Source organism: Lissotriton vulgaris, chromosome 10, assembly GCF_964263255.1.
Source record: "Lissotriton vulgaris chromosome 10, aLisVul1.2, whole genome shotgun sequence".
NCBI lineage: Eukaryota > Metazoa > Chordata > Amphibia > Caudata > Salamandridae > Lissotriton > Lissotriton vulgaris.
This window is the reverse complement of record NC_141698.1, coordinates 906,437,850-906,459,586: the sequence shown is the minus strand read 5'-3', so window position 1 is coordinate 906,459,586 and position 21,737 is coordinate 906,437,850. Positions and strand designations below refer to the sequence as shown.

At 44.9% G+C, this 21,737-nt stretch overlaps 1 protein-coding gene across 1 annotated transcript in view; it reads right to left on the bottom strand.

Annotated features, from left to right (window-relative positions):
• LOC147688989 (putative acyl-CoA dehydrogenase 6) overlaps window positions 1–21,737 on the bottom strand; it is an 860,942-nt gene that overhangs the window by 446,695 nt on the left and 392,510 nt on the right. Inside the window, exon 4 of the mRNA XM_086941879.1 lies at window positions 15,018–15,124. Within this exon, the coding sequence (XP_086798005.1) occupies window positions 15,018–15,124 (107 nt within the window). The remainder of the gene's footprint in view (window positions 1–15,017; window positions 15,125–21,737) is intronic.

Here is a 21,737-nt window from a genome sequence, read left to right as displayed (position 1 = left end):
CTCAAGACCGAGGTGGCCGGAGAGGTTCGTGAAGTGCGTAGGGAGGTCGAAGGCCTGGGCGAGCGGGTCGACACTGTGGAAACGGCGGCCCAGCGTCGCGACGAAGAGATAGTCCACCTCCAGCAGGACGTCCTCCGCCTACGGGAGCAGTGTGTCGAGCTCCAGGCCCACTCGGAGGACCTCGAGAACAGGTCCAGGCGGAATAATATCCGGGTGCGAGGCGTTCCGTCCGCGGATGAGGGTGCGGACCTAGTGGCCTATCTGCAAGACCTGTTCCGCGACATCTTGGAAGAAGGAGCGGACTTCCAAATCCGCATCGACAGAGCACACAGGGTGGGCCGCCAGCGCCAGTCATCGGCGCCCCCGCCTGATATCCTGGCATTCCTGCCGGATTTCCCCTTGAAGGAGCGCATCATGACGGAGGCCCGCAGGAAGCAACCGCTGTCCTTCCGAGAACGACCCGTGGCGCTCTATCAAGACCTGTCTGCCATCACACTGCAGAAGCGCAGGTCTTTCCGCATCGCCACGGACTTTCTACGGGAGCATGAGACGGCCTATTCCTGGGGTCACCCCTTCCGTCTTATCTTTCGATGGAATGGGGTGCTACATCAGCTGCGCTCCCTACAGGATGTCTGTGGGGTGCTGGGACTCACAGCGACGGAGGAAGAGGGAGCTACGCCCGCATGGAGGCGCCCCGAGCGGCGAGGCCGACGGAGATCGAGGAGGCGCCAATCGTCGGCGACAGTGAGTCGTCCTGACTCTCCTACCATCAGGGCGGATATGGCGGAGGCCCTGAGGACTGCGGCAAGGAACTTGCCTGAACCTGACGGCGTGGCCCTGACGGCCTAACTTTACTCCTGGGGGAGAGATTCTTAGCTTCTATGATGCTGGGCTGGGGCTGGGGGTTGGGGGGGAGCGGTTGGAGGTGTGTGGCTGGACGTCCACTTGTCTGTTTTCTGCAGACTCGCCCTCTTGGGCTGGACTGAGACAATGGGGTGTTTTTTCTTGTTTTTGGTTTTGGCTAGTTGCCAGGGGTTGGTTTTGGGGGGGTTTGAGAACTGGTTTGGTGCTGGGGGGGTCCCGTCCGATACTGTCCGAACACTTGCGAAGCCGATCCTGGCCTTCCCTGCTCCCCTGCCCCGAGTGCCCCTCCCGCTGATCCCTCGCCTGCTGCATAGCACTTTGCTTCCCCGTGAGCGATGCCGCCCCTGAAGGTAGTGACCCTGAATGTTAAGGGTCTGAATAACCCTGTAAAGCGTAGGGCGATCCTTTCCCTGCTAGAGGGGTCGCAGGCGGATATTTGCCTCCTCCAGGAAACCCATTTACTCTCTAGAGACTGCCATAGGTTGCGCTCTGCTAAGTTTCCCACGCAACTCTTTTCCTCGGCTGCGACTAAGACTGCGGGGGTGGCCATTCTTCTAGCTAGCTCCTTCAGGGGTGAAGTGTTATATAAACATGCTGAGCAGAAGGGGAGGCTTCTAGTGTATCGCATGCGTCTGGGTGGTGTTGCCTTTACGGTTGGTTCCGTTTATAGCCCGAATGACCACGAGGATCGCTTCCTGGACTCTGTGTTAGTGGACGTTACTGCCTCGCCCGACCGCCATATTATCTTGGGGGGAGACCTGAACATGGTCTTCGACTCCAACCTGGATAGGTCTGCCCAGCGCTTTCCACAGACGGGGGAGCTTTCTAGGGCGGTGCAAGACCAGATTGCTGAGATGGATCTACATGACCTCTGGCGCACCATGCATCCCATCGGCAGGGACTACTCCTATTTTTCCCATGCACACCGCACTTATTCGCGGTTAGATTATCTCTTGGTGAGCGGCCCGCTTCGCTCGGCCGCCACGGCGGCGGACATCGGGGTCTTGTCCTTGTCCGATCATGCGCCGGTTTCCGGAGTTTTTGCTTGGCCGGCGGCCCCCCCCTCCAGAGGGATGTGGCGGCTTCGGGACACGCTTCTCCATAAGAAACTGGTGGTGAAGCGAATAGAGGAGGTCATCCGAGAGTACCTGACCCACAATGACAACTCCGATACGTCCCTGGCGACGCAGTGGGCGGCTTTGAAAGCAGTCATCAGGGGGGAGTTTATCTCCATTTCCTCGGCGGAGAATAAGGAGCGCCAACGCAAGAGGGAGGAACTGACGGCGCAGGTCAGGGAACTTGAACAGGTTCACCGCCGGACGGGGGCTCCTCGGGTTTGGAGGCAGCTGAAGGCGGCGCGGAAACTCCTCTCCGCGTTGGACCTGGACCGGGCGGAGTATGCGGCGTTACGCTTGAAGCATGCCTATTACACCGGCGGCGATAGGTGCGGTAAGCTTCTGGCCCATCGGCTCAGAGCGGCGCAGTAACGCAACGTAGTAAAAGAGCTAGTGGGAGTAGATGGGGTCCCGGTTTCCGATGACGCGGAGGTGGCGGATTCCTTTCGTGCCTTTTACGAGGCGCTGTACGCTGCAGAGCCCTCCCCACCGGGAGAGGCTGAAGCCTATCTGGACTCCGTGACCCTCCCGACCCTGGATTCCGCCCAGGCGGACCACCTGGAGAGGGATATTCACGTGGAGGAAGTCATCTCCGCTATTGCTCGGCTCAAGCACGGCAAGGCTCCGGGCCCGGATGGCTACACGGCCTTGTTCTACAAGACCTTCTGTCCCACTGTCGCGCCTCTCCTGGCTCGCTTATTCAATTCCTTCTCCGACCCAGGAGCTATCCCGCCGGACCTTCTCTCGGCGACTGTGTCGGTTATCCCGAAACCGGGAAAGGACCGGACTCTGTGCGGCTCGTACCGGCCATCTCGCTTTTGAATGTGGACCTCAAGCTTTACACGGGGATCTTGGCGGCCAGGCTTGGTCTGCACCTGCCAGGTTTGGTGGAAGCGGACCAGGCCGGTTTTGTACCCGGTAGGCAGACGGTCGACAACACCAAGAGGGTGACGCACGTGCTAGAAAAGGCCTCACGCGTCCCGGGGGAGCGGATGCTGCTATCGGTCGACGCGGAGAAGGCCTTTGATAGGGTTCATTGGCCGTACCTCGAGCTGGTCCTTGGGAAACTGGGGATCGGCGAGAAGTTCCGCACTATGGTCTTCAATTGTTATAGGAGACCGTCAGCATCTGTGCGTGTCAACGGACACAGCTCCAGCAGCTTCGCCATTGAACGCGGCACGAGACAGGGTTGCCCCCTTTCACCGCTCCTGTTTGCCCTCTATATGGAGCCGTTTGCCCAGAGGATTCGCGATAACCCAGACGCTATTGGGGTGAAGATGGGGCAATACACGCATACTGTCAGCTTATATGCAGATGATGTCTTGCTGACCCTGGATGACCCCAGACGGTCGCTCCCTGCCTGCGTCCAGGAGCTGGACTCCTTTGCCCGTGTGGCGGGCTTTAAAATGAATATGACTAAGTCGGCTGCCCTGGACGTGTCGCTCTCTGTCGACACCAGGCGGGACCTCCAGCGTCTTTTTCCTCTGCAGTGGTCCTCCTCCACGGTGCCTTACCTGGGTATTCTGCTTGCTCCTTCCCTGCCTGCAATGGTCGCCGCTAACTATTCCTCTCTGGGCAAAAAAGTCAAGGACGAACTCGGCCGATGGAACAAGGGCCTGCTCTCGTGGCTAGGCCGTATCGCAGCGGTGAAGATGACGATACTGCCTCAGATCCTGTATCTTTTTCGCGCTCTGCCTCTCCAGCCTCCTGTAGGTTGGATACGGCAGACGCAGGCAGACATCTCCCGCTTTGTGTGGCAGGGTCGTAAGCCGCGGATGAAGCGGGTCCTCTCCATGCTTGCCCCGGAGGCGGGGGGTCTCGGGGTCCCGGACCTCCGGAAGTACTTCCAGGCGGCGCAACTTCGGTACCTGGTGGAATGGAGCCGGTGGGAATCGGACAAGCATTGGCTCTTTCAAGATCAGGCAGTTGCGGGCCGTACCCTCCAGGAAGTCCCGTTCCTGCGGCGCACTCACCGCCCGCCTAATCTCTACGCCTCTTTTATCACCCGGGTTCCGCTGCGAGTGTGGGACGCGGTGGGTGAGCTTCGTGAACTCACCACCTTTCCATCGCCGTTCACTCCCATTGCTGGCAATCCAGACTTCACTCCGGGCCTGGAACCGGGAGCCTTTTCCCACTGGGTGAGCGCGGGTTGCAGGGCGCTTTTCCAGATTTACGGGCCGGAAGGTGTGCTCCCCTTCCAGCAGCTCCGACAGGAGTTTGGCCTGACGGAGGGGGACAGACTGCGTTATATGCAAGTCCGCCACTGGGCTCTTCAACCCTCAGTACGCGACGTCGCTGCCCGTTCGATTACGCCCTATGAGCGATGGCTGGTAACCCGGGCCTCGGATGCCAAGCTTATCACCGACTTGTACAAGTTTCTCCAACCCCCGCCGTTTCATTACCATAACCCAGGGAGGGAGCGTTGGCACAGGGAGTTGGGCAGGACCTTGAGCCACAAGGAGTGGGACAGAATCGCGTATCGGGCGAGGCACTCTGCGTACCACACTGGGCTGACGGAGACCTTTACTAAGGTATCCACCTATTGGTATTACACCCCGGAGAGGCTTTACGAGATGCGCAAAATCGGTGATAAAGGTTGCTGGCGCGGCTGCGGACAGGAGGGCACCCTCACGCATATTCTCTGGGAGTGCCCGGTGCTGTCGGCCTATTGGAAGGAGGTCCTGGATGAGGTAGATAAGGAGGTAGATAAGCATTTTGAGATCGAGCTCCCGCGCTTCCCCGCGTATGTTTTGCTAGGCCTCCCCAATGACCTGATGTACCCGCTGAAGTCCCGTAGGGGTAGGCAGATTGCGATTGCGCTAGGTTCCGCGGTCCAAAATATCCTTGTACTCTGGCGCACCCCTACTGCTCCCTCCATCACTGGTTGGCTACACAGGCTCTGGCAGGTACTGGGCATGGAGAAGATGTCGCTCACGGTGGCTGGGAATGTTGACCAGTTTGAAGAGCTCTGGCACCCCTTTTTGGCACTGCTGTCCACGGAGTTTCGCGAACTTACATGTCCACGGTACCTGCGACTCCTTAGGCTGACACCGCCGGCGGCTACAGCGGAGTGAATGTGCGGGTTCGGGGGACTGGGGCTGGGGGTGGGGCGTGGGGTTACATGCTTTTAATGCTGATTTTCGGACGGGGATGTTGGGGTATTGTTTTCTTCTTTTTCCTCCTTCGCTTCTCTTTTTTCTCCTTTTCCGGGGACGGGGGGTTGGGGGGATGGTGTGCCTTCTTCTTTACTGTAATGCGGGACGTTATTACAGCTCTGCCTTGCTTGGGGAATGGGGGTCTCCTGGGGGGTCATTCACAATACCTTATTGCTTTATGACTTATGCCTTGTTACCCTCTGGGGCTTCCTGCCTCCCTCCTTTTCTTCTGAACCGCTGCAACGTTCCGCTTCTTATACTGTGTATTCGCTTGACCTCCTATTCCCTTCCCCATGCTCTTTTTGTACTTTAATAAAATACTTTAAACCTAAATAGTAGAAAGATTAGACGCCTAACCCGAGTAGGAGAAGCAGTAACTAATCAAACAGCAATGGCTCTTGGAAATATTACGGAAGAGCTCCACATTACGAAAATTTTAACATTACAAAATAGAATGTTAATAGACGTGATACTAACTGATTGTGGTGGAGCATGTTGCATTATCGGTAGTAGCTGTTGCGTATTTATACCTGACCACGCCCCATCTGTTTATGATGCCATTTCCAATTTGCATAAAATCGCTGCGGAAATACACCAAGAACAAGGAACAGGGACTTGGTCTGAGTGGTTAAGGGGAATCATTTCTATTTGGGGCTGGAAATGGTTAATGGGAATAGCAACCATAGGAATCCTCTTTCTCACCGGCTGTTGCTGCATTCAATGTGCCCCTACGATATGTACAGCTTGTATAGCCACTTGTAATAATATTAAACCTCCCCCGATTAATGTTCATGAATCAAATTGAGAAATGATGATGCAAACTGAAATTTACGAACTTATGAACATCGATATACGAGATTAATATATGTTCTTTTAAAATTGATTCAGCATAGGCTGAAAAGGAAAGACTGTTAAAATGTAAAATCCGATTCTCTCGTTCTTTGATTAAGCTATGCCTTATCCATTTTTCACCCCTGCCCTACTTCCAGCACGGCTCTATCCTTGACACTGCATCTGTATAAACATGAGTAAAGAATCTTGATTAGGGCATTGTAGGCTGTGGATACATGCAGAGTCAGAGCAAAAGAACAGCTGGCGTCTGCTCAGGGTTTTTTCAGACAATGGTAAAGCCTCAAGTAAAGTTTACTCAGATAGCATATCTTGTTGTGCAGCCTTAGGACGAGACAATTGCACAAGACACCAAGGCGGTCGATTCTTACTGTTACCTCATTTGTGTGTTCTTCCCAAAGCTCTATTTACCTTTGGACGTCCCGTGTTTGTGATCTTTTGCTATAAAACCCCATGTAACCATCGTTCGGTGTGCTTCATCCTAGAGTATCTCGATGGTGCTTGTCTGATGAGCCTCCATTCATGAATGCTAATAAATGACCCTTGGTTTGCACTTCACTCTAGTGTTGATTCCTCCTTACTTGTTAAGAACCCGTGGACTAAGGTGGACCCTGCACTAGTGGGTTTTTAATAATCCGCTTCCACACCACCTTTGGGAACATGCGAGTGAGTGGACATGGGATCACATTCCTAATCACTATAAGCCCCAGCCCTGCTTTCTTGCTCTACCGAGTCCGGCATGCCTTCATTAGAGTTTAAACAAAAGTTATCATGTTGTTCCTGAGGTAGAGAAGGAAATGCTACAGTCTGGGATGCAGATGAATTATGGCAGGGTAACCAGACGGTAACCCTGGGAATCCATTTTGATGGATTTATTGCCCTCACACACCCTTTCAGGTTTTATGCTTCATCATTTGGGCCTGCTCCTCGACGAGGAGCAGGCCCAAATGATGAAGCATGACACCTGAAAGGGCGTGTGAGGGTGTTAAATCCAACAAAATGGATTCCCAGGGTTACCGTCTGGTTACCCTGCCATAATTCATCTGCATCCCAGACTGTAGCATTTCCTTCTCTACCTCAGGAACAACACGATAACTTTTGTTTAGACTTATTAGTTGGGCACGTCGTGTCTGGACCTTCTACTCTCTTAGAGCAGTAATAGCCCATCACTCCTCTCTTTGATACCCATTCATTAGAGTTTAGTCACTCTGAGCCTCATATCATGGGGAAAATGCATAGACTGTGACTCGTCTAGACCACTGCCTGGGTGCACCCAGATCTTGACGGGACTGAACACACCTACAAGCAGCAGGTCTGATAGCTCCCCCCAGTTAAACCTCCACACATTCCCAACCACTTTTCTCATTCTAAGAAATAGACAAAAAAGAAACAAAATTGTGTTTTGACACAATCAAGCAAATGTGCTCGTGCATAGTCTATCCTGCCAGCGGTGTTAACAGCACCAATCCATCTCATTGGCTAAATAGGTCACATGTCAATCAGACTAGTAGCTGGAGAGGTGAATGGATTGTCTGAATGGAAACTAAAGACTATTCATAGAAGTGTCACAACAAGTGAACTAGAGTGAACAACTTTTATTTACTAGTACATCAAGAACCACTTCACCCTAGGTTGTGGGAAGATAGAGCATCCTCTTACAGCATAGTATGGTGCACACTGGGAAAGGACTTTCTGTCTTTGTATTTTACAATGCAGTGGCAGAACACTTTCCAATAGTATCTTTGCTTCTCTTTAGTGTCTTTGTTTCTTTTTGGTTGCCTATGTGCTTAACTGGTATTTACCTTTTTAACATATACAATCTGCACCTTACCCCAGTAGCAAATCCAAGTCTTCTGCATTATCATCAAAACTTTCCTCCCTTTTTCAGAGACTTATTTATGCAGGTTTTAGAACTCTAAGCACATTACCACTTTCAAACAGTAGTAACATGTCTGTGTTTTCCCTCTAAACATGTGCTGTATATTGGAATTCTCTCTTTGAGTTCCCAATAAGCCTATTGTACATGATGCCTTAAGTGTACTTTTCTGTAACATTAAAGTGTTCCAGGACCTGTGTTGTTTTGACGTTTTTAATTAACACTAGACCAAACTATTTCTTTCATTTGATCTGGTACTTTAGTTATACCTTTTTATTCAACTTTTTGTTAGAATTCTATGTTGGCAGCCACCTCACTTGAAAAGAAGCAGAAGAGTAAGAACGAATTATTCACAAGAAAGAAGTGCATTCATTACTGAAGACCCCAAAACCAAGAGGAAAGATTAAAAGCTTATTAAATAGCCCCCGTGAAAATCAGTAGCGCAAAGGATTTAATGCGCAAAGTAATCACCACGACCTTCAGCTCGTTAAGAATCCCCAGGGAGCCCAAATACCAACAAAGAACACATCGCACTTAATAGTGACTGCAGCACAGAGAGCCGGTCTTTGAATTCATAAAGAGACACAGAGTTTCTCTTTTCAGCAGCTTCAGCTGAAGAAAAAGATAAAGAAGCATTGAACAGACAAAAAAAATACACCACTGTCCAGAAACCCACATTGCTGCTTAAATTTAAGAGCCCCGCTGAGAGTCCGCATATTAGATATCAGAGACTCGAAACGCGGCGGCTTCACTATGATTTGTGATATGAACATGGAGGAACTATGAATTTATTTTTTGTCTATGTATGGAAGAAAAATCTCATGTATTTGAAAATGCTTTTCCCGTGTTTTCCTATGCTTTCCCAATTGAAACGTTGATTCACATATTTTAGGATATTTATAAAACAATATCTATATGTGAAATTGATTTGTGTCTTGGATGCAACAGACAACATAAGGCTTCTAAGATATTAGGATGTTTTATTGAAGATTTTTCACACGAATTATTTTTTCACAAGAACGTTGATTTAGATTGTGCAGTCAGATCACGATTTTATGTTTAATGTTTGGTTTATTATATGCACATAAGTATTTTCTGTACATAGGCTTTATTGTCTTTTTCTGATACAAATGTGCAACAAAGAATCCTAACAAAAAGTTGAATAAAAAGGTTTAAATAAAGTACCGGATCAAATGAAAGAAATAGTTTGGTCTAGTGTCAATTAAAAACAACACAGGTCCTGTCACACTTTCCTGTTACAGATTTATATACGGCCCAGCCAGAACCTGGCCCATTGGGCCTAACTCCCCTTGTTATAGATTAAGTGTACTTGTGGCGTGCAAAGGTAATTGTCATAGGAGGGCTGCAGGGTGTACTCAAACCACCCACATTTTTTACAAAAATATATGTCTGCCAGGAACACCATTGTGCTCTGGCTGGGCTATGGTTTAAAGGCAATTCAGTGACACATAGTGGGGAGAAATGCCTGGTCATGTAGGAAAAGCCTGTTTCTATATATTGATGAATCAACCCTAAATTGTGCACCCCAACCCCACTGGCCAGGCTCATCATTTAAAGAAATAAGACAGACTACATATTAGATCTTGCTAAGCTTCTCACTACATATACATATTTCTGGTAACAAGCAGAAAAGTAACTTTGCAAAAATGCACTTGAAGCTGTCTAAGCATGAACTGCATTAAAACCAGTTCTGCCACTCTTTCCACCACCAGAAGAGGAAAACCCATCCTTTACTGGAAGACTTAACAACTCTGCAACAGATGAGAACAGCTTACCTCTGGATTCAGGGCAGGACAATAGATGTTTACTGTTAATCATTTAGCAGTGAATGGACGGAACAGTTGACCGACCACAGTGCAACGTTTGCACTACCTTTCCTGGCTGGAGATGCCAGGGCTAGGCTGTCATGCTCCAGCATCAATAGGAAGGAGAAACTGTTTTCATAATGTCGGGTAAGGGAGTGGCCAAGAAGCTGAAAGCTGTCCTGGCTGATGGCAGCTGGGTGATGCCATGCTGAAAATGGGGATCCTGGCCAACTTGATAGAAAGAAAAAGACGTTCTCAAAAGAAGGAGGGGGGGGTATGGTGAGGAAATAGGATTGGGTGGTAGATATTCATTAGTCACTAGATCGTGCATGGGATAAATCTGGCACCTCAGCCACCACTGCTCTGAACATTTTTGGGCCTGGAGAGACTACATCTGAAGGCGGCAGACCTGCTGGTAGAAAGATCCTGACTTTTGCTGGAAGACAAGAGCTCCCAAAAGGTCTCAAGGACACCTGAATCCTGCTGGAACCCATGGACCGGAACTGTATGAAATAGTTGATCTTTTGTTTACCTACATGAGGGATACAAACACCAGACTGATCCCTGACTCTGAGAGGGATCAGATGTCTAAAGAGGACTGGACTCTGCAGGAGGCCTGGTTGGAGAGAGACCTGGTGCCCAGAAGCCTGAGGAGCTAGGGACTGAGAGACTGACCAGAAGAAGCTTTCCCAACAGTTGGAAACTAAGACTGAAGGTAAAACCGCTGACTAGGACAACTTGCTTGGTCCATTCAACCTCTGCTCCACAGCAGTCGGCCTGAAATTGCTCCCAATATTTTCAACATTTTCCTAAATCAGTTTGGGATTTTTATTGTGTTGTGTTCTTTACTGAGGAACTGTTAGGAATGCTTCACCTGAGCACACACTTTTCTGTTGACTACTTGCTGCTTATGCTGTAACAACAGGGAGTTGGAAAGATTATCTGAGAACTGTGCTTCAACCTAACCTAACTGGATTTATTGAGGTAGAAGGGGTGCTCCCTCCCAAACTAATAACACCATTTCTTACAGTCCATTTTTGTATACATGTATTTTTTTTGTGAGGATTAACATTATACCAACCTTCTTATTGTTTTGCAGTCTCTAAGCCCCTATCTCAAATCCCCTGGAACACACTCCTAATTTCCATTATTCCGCCTTGAGTTGAGAATATAAGGTTTCATAAAATCTATTTATATTCTATTTGAATGTTCAGATTCAGTACACTGAAGTGATCATCTCTCAGACTACTGCACCTGATTTCTAGACCAAGCACTAAAAGGTTTCACTTGTGATGCACTTGTGCATTTGCATCAAATTAATGTGACTATGACCCCGGATATTCTAGATGCCACTACCACTACCTTGTCAACGTAACTGGACACCTATTGTAAGAATGTTTCTTTTGTGTATGCAGGGCTGTGATTAAAAGATCTCTGTTCTGGACTAAGTTGCTGAAACAGATTCAGAAACAAGATTTGGCATTCTTGGGCATTTCCATACTGAAATCTAGATTACTTACTGCTGGTAAAAAGTAAAGATGGTAGAAATGTTCCAACCATGTTGGGAGTGTGTACGTAACAGAAATAGATTATGTTGGCGATGTGTTACATGTAGGTAAGTTACTAAAAACAAGTTTAAATGTGTCAATCGCAAATCAACATTGACAAACGTGGCCAAGTTAACGTATTGAAATAATGTAATGTATTAAACTGGGAAATTAAACTTCATATTTACATGATGATTGTGAGGGTCCCTCCTCTAATCACTTTCATCAACATATTAATCAATGGTGCTAATTTTCAAGTGTAAAGGATTACAGTTTCAGTCCTATGTGGATCTCACATTTGCAGCTCAGATTCTCAGATTAATATTTTTCATAAGTATCACAAGACTGCTGAAGATATAATCACCTGGATAAACGGGTGTGACTTGAGGTTTAAGAGTCAACTTTATGTATTCTGGTTGCACCGCCATCAGTAATCTAAATCTGGAAATAGCTGCTCAGAGAAAGTTGATTTCAAACGTTTCTAGATGGGATCTTTCATGGTCAACCAAAACTCAACTACGAAGCTTCCTTCCGCTAAGACTTCACACAAGCAATATCAGTAGGAAAAATGATCAAGATTCCACTTGTGAGAGGTCACTCAACCGTACCTTCAATAATAAGAGAACAGCGATGATCATCATCAACATCCATTTCTAGCCAATCAATTATATTGGGGTAATCATTGGATTACTTAGTGAAAAACTAACTTCAAGGAAAGTTGCTGCTAGAAATTTGACATTTATGAATTCCCTAACCCCGACACCTTATAGTCAAGGATCAGATTTTATTTGGCGTGTACACTGTTGTGGAGAGATACTGAATGATGAGATGTCATGAGGAAGAATGGGCAACTTCCAGAATGACATATCTTAGGTGCAAGGTTTCTGCATGGTTTTAGAAAGTTGGTTTGAATTACTGCAGTTGAAGTCATGAAGTGATCATATACCTGTACACATAATGAATTTCCAAGAAATACTCTGTTTGGTTCCTGAGAAATCCAGCAAAACAGGACCCCCTAATCATCATGGGGATGTTCCAGAGAAACCAGAAACTCCCATACGGGGCCATACATCTCCAATACAATAGTTACATATTAAAAGGTTGGATTAGCATTTAGATAGTTGTACATGTAGAAATACTGTTGGGGGTCTAGCACTTTTGTCATGGCAGGAGTGTTCTGCAAGTGGATAACACGGAACATTGTACGTGCATGTGATGTATATAGTATCCACTAGGCACGCTGGTAGCATATTTTGGTGCAAATGCATCTGCTGACAGCTTGTAATTGTACTAAACACAAATATGAAACAGTCACTAAGTGTATTACCCTGAGATGTGCCGCATTCTCGCAGGCGTGGTAAAAAAACAGCTTGGTAGATAGTGTGATATTTCCAAAATTAGTTTTTGCTATTTTAATGCATTATATTCTATGTAGAAATGTTCTGAAACATAGCAATTATTTGGGATGTTATGCTTCGGTGCCCACATTAATCAGTTGTGCAAGCCCCTTTATTGCCTTAGATAATTGCAATAAAAGGTTTTTGTTCACTGACCAGGCCAACAACAGGGATGGTGGTTCAATAGATAACGATAAACTATATTATTTCGTGCTGTTTCTGCACAACATCCATTATTAAACTCAAATGACTAAAATAAGAACGAAAGGCTGAGACTAGGAAGAGACTGGCGATAAATAGCTTGAGTCACATGTTTCAGGTCACCCATCAGTCTTGTTGGGTTCGTCTAGCAAAGAGTGACTATTACATTACCCTGACTGACCTTTAAATGCCTGCATCAGCTAGGCACACTGTAACAACTGAGGTCCCCAACCCTAATTGTTGCCAGACATCTAACAACCATTCAGATTGCAACATTTTAATTTATATGCAAGTGGCTTTAGAGATTTTCAGTTATAGAACAGTAATGTTGGAACGCACTTCCTTTACACACTAGACAACTACCTGAAATTAAGTAAAAGCATTATTTTTAAAATAATGTATCTCTTTTTTCTTTCTCTTACGCGGTTAATCTTTCAATTCCACATCATTTGTGGTGTTATAGAGAGGCCATGTTCCTACAATCACATAAAAGAAATGTGCTGGGGTTGCCCACCTTATAAACATTAGAAATTAACTCCTTCGCTGCGGCAGCTATTCCGCCGCAGCACTAAGGGGGCGGGGGGGCCGCGCCCATGCTGGTGACGGAACTGCTCCGTCACCAGCCTCGGTTGAGCTGTGCTCATGACGGAGCGGTTCTGTCATGGCCCCACCCGCTCAATAGAACACGCTGCGCAGGCGCAAAATCAGCGCCGCGCAGGCACATCGAGCGGGTCATCAGCACGGCGCTACCGCGGCTGATGACGGTGCGGTTCCGTCATCAGCGATGAAGCTGTTAAAAAGTCCCATAAATGCATTTGTACTTTCCATTGACCTCTGGTACAGAAGGGCCCAAAATAACAGCGTTTGGTTAAAGGTCATTTAGAGCGCTAGGCTCAGAGCAGAGATTGGATGTATTTGCAACTTAATAGATCTCTTTCACTGTGCAGCATAGCACCATTATCTTTGGCAACAGCTGAGTATAGAGCACAAGATTTCTTTTTTTTTTAATGACTTGCCCATTTGGCCGAATACATGCATGCGAGGTTGGCGTGGTTGACTTGCAGGACACTCACCCAACACTTCAAAGGCTGCCTGAAGACAGACTGCTGGATTGCCTCCATTATAGCAGACAAGAAGATACGTTTTTGATTGGTGGCTAAATGAATTGAATGGGCTTTAACGCAAAAGCATCATGTATTTACTTATTTGGATCTGGGGTTCAGTGGCGGCTGGCACGGATCGGTGGTGGAGATGTTGGGGGGGTGGGGGGAGTGTAAATTAAAAACAAGAAAAAATTAGATTCAACTTGCCTCCTTTGCCAAGTCTCTCCTCGGCTGGCCGGAACGGGCACCAGAAGCACCCAGGCTGAAGCTCTCTATAGCCAATCACAGTGTTGCATTGCAGAACTGTGATTGATCTGAGCGCCAAACCACGGCCCTCAGATGGGGATAGGGAGCCTGGGTATGTTCTCCATCCAGGCTGTATTGCAGCCTAGATAGAGAACATAGTAAGTGCGCATGAATGTCTGGCCGGCCCTAGAGGGCTGACCAAACATTCATATGCACTTTAGGGAGTGCAGAGCACTCCTCCCTTGCCCCGCCTGGCAAGATGCAATAATAAAATTATACGTTTCAGGTATAATCATTTTATTTTTCCTTCCACTGCTGACAAGCAGTGAGGCAACGCTCCTCTGCTTTAGTGGAGGAGCCGCCACTGCTGAGGTACAACTTGGTTTTGAGTGATAGTATCAGAGCTTTCCATTGCTCACATTGTGCCCTGAGCAAATCAAAATATTGCGCCTCTGTCCCACTTGTCATACATCACTATCAGGAACCACCCCCTTCCCCCAATGCTGCTCCAATTTAGGAAGGACTTTAAAGAACACTACACCACAATGCAGTAACAGACCACAACCCAGGTATCTCTATTATTACTCAATGACTTAATGCTGGTATTCAACCCAAGCATAGCACTCTGCTGTCTTTTGACTAGGTTTGCGCAATAGAAATACCATTTTATTATTCAATGGAGTTCTGTACAAGTAACCAACATTCAAATTAGAATAAATATTTTGTACAGTGACTTACTTTGATACTGCATTATTTTGAAACAACCTTTTTAAAGGTAAAGACTATAACCAGAGGTCCAGAGGCTTTCTAATAAATGGAAACAAGACCGTTCACTTACTTGAAACATCGGAACCTGCGTCAGCTTCACTGACGCCCAAACAAGCTACCACATCTCCAGCGATACTAGGAGCAAGAAATTGGCGTTTCAATTCATCAGAGCCAAACCTGAAATAAAAAAATGACACAATGTAGTTTGTAATGTATTCATTGGTAGTGCAGCATAAACAAGATGGTATGTAAATGCTGCAGAGATAACCATGAGAGTTACTTTGAACAGTAGAAATACTTGACAAACTGAACCAAAACCAAAGGATAAAATGAATTTAACAATAAGATTAAACAAGGATTAAAATGGAAGGAAAAATAAAAAACATTAGAAAAAGAAAAAATGGATATAGATTTAATTCATTGGATTCAAGTCTACAGGCGGCTGTGCAGCTTTGTGGGGCCAGAATCGGTCCCTTCGTGATTGAGCAAAAGCAAAGAGGACATGTATCGATTCTTGATGATATGAAAATAGTACAACAAGGGAGCATACAGAAAAAGTAGATTGTGATAAATATGGTGGTGAGAAATAATAGGAGAAAACAAAGAATTCCTATCAGAAATATTCTATATATAATAACTAGTTAGCATTTTATATCAATACACTAAATATACATATCAACAAAGTCCCGGCCCGTCAATGCCCGCGACGGGACTGCCCAGGTACGGACAACAGCACACGAAGAAATGCAGCAAACTCCAGAGTGTAAGTTCTCAAAGCAGTGAATTATTGTCCATTGAAACGCCCAAGTGTTCCAGGCATAGTGCCAGCCACAACGCGTTTCGATCGCTACTCGCGATCTTGATCACATGACACGCCGCATGACGGCTGCCCTTAAAACACATGACAATGTGCACAATCGGCTGTAAAAAATAGACTAAATGATTGATAAAAAATTATAATAGACTTGGGTGAATTAATTAGTGCTAAAAATACACCATAATTCATGTACTAATACATTGTGTAAAACGATACTAATACATTAAGATGAATCGATAAATGTATAAAAAAGCCAGGGATAAAAAAGATAATTCAAAATGTAAGGTGCTGGTTTGACCACAATTACACAAGAAGGAATATATAAAATCATACAAATAAATACAAGTTTAAAAATTGCAGAATAAAACAATTTGCAATCAGGCCTCATAGTGATAAGCCCAACCACAGTTTATAGCCTGCAATCCAACATATAAGGAAATATATGAGGCATGGCCCAGGCCAGGCAGGAATCATCACTCTAGTCGGGGGAAGCAAGATACACACTAAAAGAACCTGTGCTCACCCTCTGGTAGCTTGGCACAGAGCAGTCAGACTTATTTAAAGAGGCAATATCTAAAGTATTTGTGCAACACCCACACGCACGCGCACACACAGTAACACAATGTTTACACCATAAAAAGATTCCACACAGGTTTAGAAAAATGGGGAACAATAGAGAATATTGTTTCTCTTCCCATACAACTTTTCGTAAACCCATACAACCAATCCCATACCCATTCACAGACCCATACCAGTACTCACACACCCAATGACTCCTCCATTCACCCACTCACACACCAACTCTCATAAAGCCACTCACACACGCATTTACTCACCCATACAGTCACTCATAGAAACAGTCACTCACCAACACAGCCATACACTCACCCACACAGCTACTAACATACAGACGTATTCACAATTTGTCACTCACACACCCATATAGCCTCTCAAAATAGCCACTCACTCACCCACACAAGCACACACACGCCCACACTGACAATACAATCAGTTAAGAAATGTATATGTTCCTCATAGTATCCTATTTATGAAAAACAAAGTATCTGTCCTAAGCGGGTGCTTAGTAAGCAGTCAATGGATGCTCCTATAAAGAAGGACAAAAAAAATAAGGTGTTAAGATGAAAAACTTGATGCTGATATTGTAGGTTTTCATCTGGAAAACAGTAATGGTGTCAACTGCAATGCAAATGTGGTTCTCAATGTACTCTTCCATTTACCACATTTTGTAAATGAAATTCATCATAAAGGAGACAACAGAATCAGCTCTCATCTGCATACTTTGCTGGAATGTTTATGTAGTGATAGCTGTAGTACATTCTGCTTCAGGCATTTGACATGTGGAAGACATGCATAGTGGATCTATACTATTTCCTTCCAGAAGCCAACAAGGCGCTCAGGAATGTATTATGGTGATTCTTAGGTGTTTGTAAGAAAAAGTAAATATTGATGAATTATTTGGACAGTTTTACACACGGAAGATTGCTCTTTTGCAACTACTACTCAAATCAATTTGGAAAGATTTATCTACTTAACATTACCAGATTGTAAAACTTTCTTGAGAGGCTTATCAAAAATGCAAAGCAAAATAGGACTTATTCAAATTGTACATCAGATTGAATATCTATCTTGCAGATAGAGAGGAGTGTAAAATACATGAAATTGATGCTACAATGATGCAGAGCTGACGGATTAAAAATAGAAACTGAAATTACAAACTTCAAAGCAGGACAAATTTCAATTTCTAGAAAACTTACACTAAACTGGCTATTATCATTCATGGAGGACTTCGTATAATTTCAGGACACTATACTGTATTTAAAAAAATTCAACTGGATGGACAGAACGCAACAACAGCAAGCTCAGTTTTAAACAATCTCTTCTTTCTTCAACCAAAGTGTTAAGGAAGATTAGCATTTACAGAGTGTATGTTTTTTTATGGATGATCAGTGTGTAAGAATTAATTCAGACTAGCAGGGGTGATATCTTGAAAAGGGAGTCTGAAATTTGAAAACGTGTTACATTTATTTTCTATTTTGAGTAAAGGACCATTTCAGGGTCATATCATGTTTTTTAGGGGGGTGGGGGGGAGAGATATATTCATTTATATAAGTTCAGTACCTTTACCTAGAATAACAACTAATTGTAGTAAGTGTGATGCATGGTATGACTTATTTGTACTGTAAAAACTGCAGTTCTTGTTTTTTTCCTACAATCTATGATAGTTTTTTTTCCAACTGTTCAAAGACGATTATTTATACAGTACATCGAGTATGAAGTACAAGTATAAAAGCTGAGAACAAAAAAACAGAAAATTATATGTTTAAAGAAATATATGTCGGTTACAGTTGTGTACTGCTTTCGTATTAACACAAATGTTTATTTTACAGAAATGTGAACTTTACTGTGAAACCTTTAAATAGGTCTTGATAAAATAGATTTCAGTTTTCTCTCTTTTATAACAGATCAATGGATTCCCTTTATGGAGATGTTTTGATAATCAATTCTGTATATAATTGTTATAAAATATATAAATAGAGTAAAAGACACCCTAGGACTCACTGATGCATACAGTAACATACCCATGCAACCACTAATAAATTCACTCACATACTCACCCACTCACTTATATACACACTGATACACTCTGGGACTCATCACTAATACATACACTGACAACCCGATGAACATACATATGCATTAACTGACATATTCACTCGCTCAGTGATATACACTCTTTCACTAAAAACATACACTAACACCCATGCACACATATTCTCTGACAAATTCACTGGCTCACTCATATACACACTAGGACACTCTGGGGCAAAATGATACATACACACCCATAGACACAACAATCCATTCAATAACACATTCAGATAGTTACTCATACTCACCCTGACACACTCTAGGACCAACTACTACATACACTGACAAACAGTTAGATCAATTCTCTAATGCATTCACGAACACACTTACTTCCTCACACCCTGAGACAAATTATGACTTCTTAATACATACACTGACACACCCATCAACACACTGATGCATTACCTGACATGCTCAATCGCTCAGTCATGCACACAGTTAAACACCTTACAACTCACTAATGCATACACTGACATACCCATTGACACACTGATTTATGTATTGACATACTCACTCAGTTCTGTACACCCTAGGTATCACTATTACATACACTAACACACCAATGGACACACTGATACATTGGCTGACAAAATCATGGATTCACTCATATATACATTGAGACACCCTGGGACTAACTGATTCATACACTGACACACCCATGGAAACACCAATCCATTCACTAACACATTCAAACAGTTATTCATGCACACCCTGACAATATAAGACTAACTAATATATACACAGACACTTCCATGGATTCACTAATACATTCACTTACATACTCACACACTTACTTCTAAACACCCTGAGTGTCTCAGTAACTCAGCGAATGTATTAAAGTGAATGGTATTGTATCTATTAGGGACTCTAGGAGTCCCTAATAGATACAATGACACTCCCTTTAACAAATTAATACACTCACTGAGTTACTGAGACACCTACTAATACACACAAAAGCACATTCCAACACTAACTCATACACATACTACTACATGTCTAGTCGGATTCATAAGCTGCTGCTATACTCTGCTGAATGTTTTGTCTGTATGAAAATAGGGTAGGCATATTATTTTAATGCTAAATTACATGGCAAGAGATGATGAAGCTGTTCATAACCTCTTATGATCTTTTCTGTGTATTGTAGTGCCTTGTGTCTCTATGGCCTACGATTGGCAGAATAAAGATTCTTTGAATTGAATACTAATACATCCATACACACACACATTTATACATTAAATACATGAAAAACAGCTCTTTTTTAATTATTTGGTTAGGTTCTAAAAATAACTAACTATTTAAAAAAAACATTTTTTAAAGGATTAATGTACCCGAAAAAAGCTTGGTACTGAACCATTCAGAAACCAATTCCATGTCAACAGGCATGATATCAAGCTCAAAACTGAAGGCATCTAATGTGGATGGTAATTATTATTTTTAGCAAGGATGAGAGTATAAACTGTAACTACTCCGCAACAGACTTATTTAATCAAACAGGCATATGAAACTCTAAACAATGGGTTGTCATGTGCGCCAAATTGGGGGCCACAAGTGCCATTGTTATGGTTGCTGAGGTGGATGGTGCTGAAACAGTCGCAGATGAAACAGAAGGTTGGAAAGCAGCTTCCTCCCCACGCAGCATCCTGTGGTATATTTTCTCATGAATTGTCTTCAGATGCTTTCACATGAAAGAGGTACAGTGACTTTTTTAATTTGTTCCTTGAGAAAGTTATTTGTCACAGATGTTGCGAATTACAATAACAAATTACAATTGTTAGACCTGGCCCTTTTGACAGGTTTATCCCCAAACATTTTGCCTCCTATTTTTCTGACCCTGTTTTTGTTGGCTATAGAATTCCGAGCGCTTTCATACCGCAGGTTAGTGCTATAATAACGCAGGTCAGTGCTATAATGCATATTCTCTCTGTATAAATTATATGATTGGTTATCAATGATTGGCGTATTTGATTTACTGGTATTTCCCTAGTAAAGTGCACAGTGTGAGCCAGAGCCTGTAAATCAAATGCTACTAGTGAGCTTGTACCACCGACATGGGTCTCAGACCTACCACTGTAGTGTATGCGGTGCAGTTGTAAACTTCCATCTTGCCCTGGAAAGTGCAAGGGGTGGGTTGGCCTGCAGTTAGTGCTTCTGTCTGTGTTGAAGGGAAAAGACTGACTCTTTTTGCCCTGCTGTGGTATCCTGCTTGGGAAGAATCGCTAAGGTCTTGTGTGTGCTGGCCTCTTGTTGGAAGTCTCAGGGATACAAAAGACTTCAGGACAGATCCATGTGGGATTTAAAAGTAAAATCCCCAGTGAGAGAGCTGAAAAGCTGCGTGAGGAGCGCTGCCCCTGCTGTGTGTGGGGTAGAACATCCTCCAGTTGCTGCTCCAGTCTGGAGCAGAGGAAGGACTGGACTGCTCTTTTCACAAATTGCAAAACAGCGAATTGGCAGCACTGTGTTCTTCACCTTTTATTTAAAAAGTTGAGAAGTGAGCTGTGAACTTCCCGAGCCGCACTCCAACCTGGGTGTGCCCGGCCTTCCCAGAAGCCAGCGGGACTGAGTAAATGATCCTTGAAGGATTTGCTGCGCTTCTCGAAGCTAACTGCCCGTGTCCACCAGAAGAGCTAGTAGGTGCTTGCAGGACAGCACAGACGTCGCTGGTCCGGCACCCTGGTCTCCCCACCCCCGTTTCCATTAGGGATGTCACACCCCATTGGTGAGAGACACCAGCCGCACGCAAAAGTGGCAGCTGCACTACACGATCGCTGCAGCAAGGTCTCCCTGCTGCCTGATGTTGTGTTTATGTGTGCCCCCACCACTCCGCAGTATATTACTTTGTGGGGATGCTGGTGCCGACATGTGGAGCGGACTGCCACGGAGGCTGCGATCTCAAGGGCCATACTCAAAAGTTACGGGAGCCTCTACTAGCAGAAGGGGAAATAAATGTAATCCCCTTAAGAGGCATGCAGGAGCTCCGGTGCCTTTGGGTTCATGGGAGTTCACCCTGGAAAGTGTTGCAAGAGTGACGAAAGGTGCACCTCTTAGGTACAGTGTTGTATGGTGATTCAGGTTTTCTATCTTCATAACCTAATGACCTGCACCTGATGTACAGTAATAATGTTCTTAAGCAGGGACAAAACTAAAAGGTCTTGCTTTATTTCACTACAAGGGATGTTATGCCAACTGTGTTCATTGTGGTCTGATAACATGTACAGCTTTTAAGTGTCTACATTCGTGCACTACTTGTGATGTTGTGACAAAGACCTAATGGAAAAGTGATTTACTTGATTGGGGCAAAGGGAT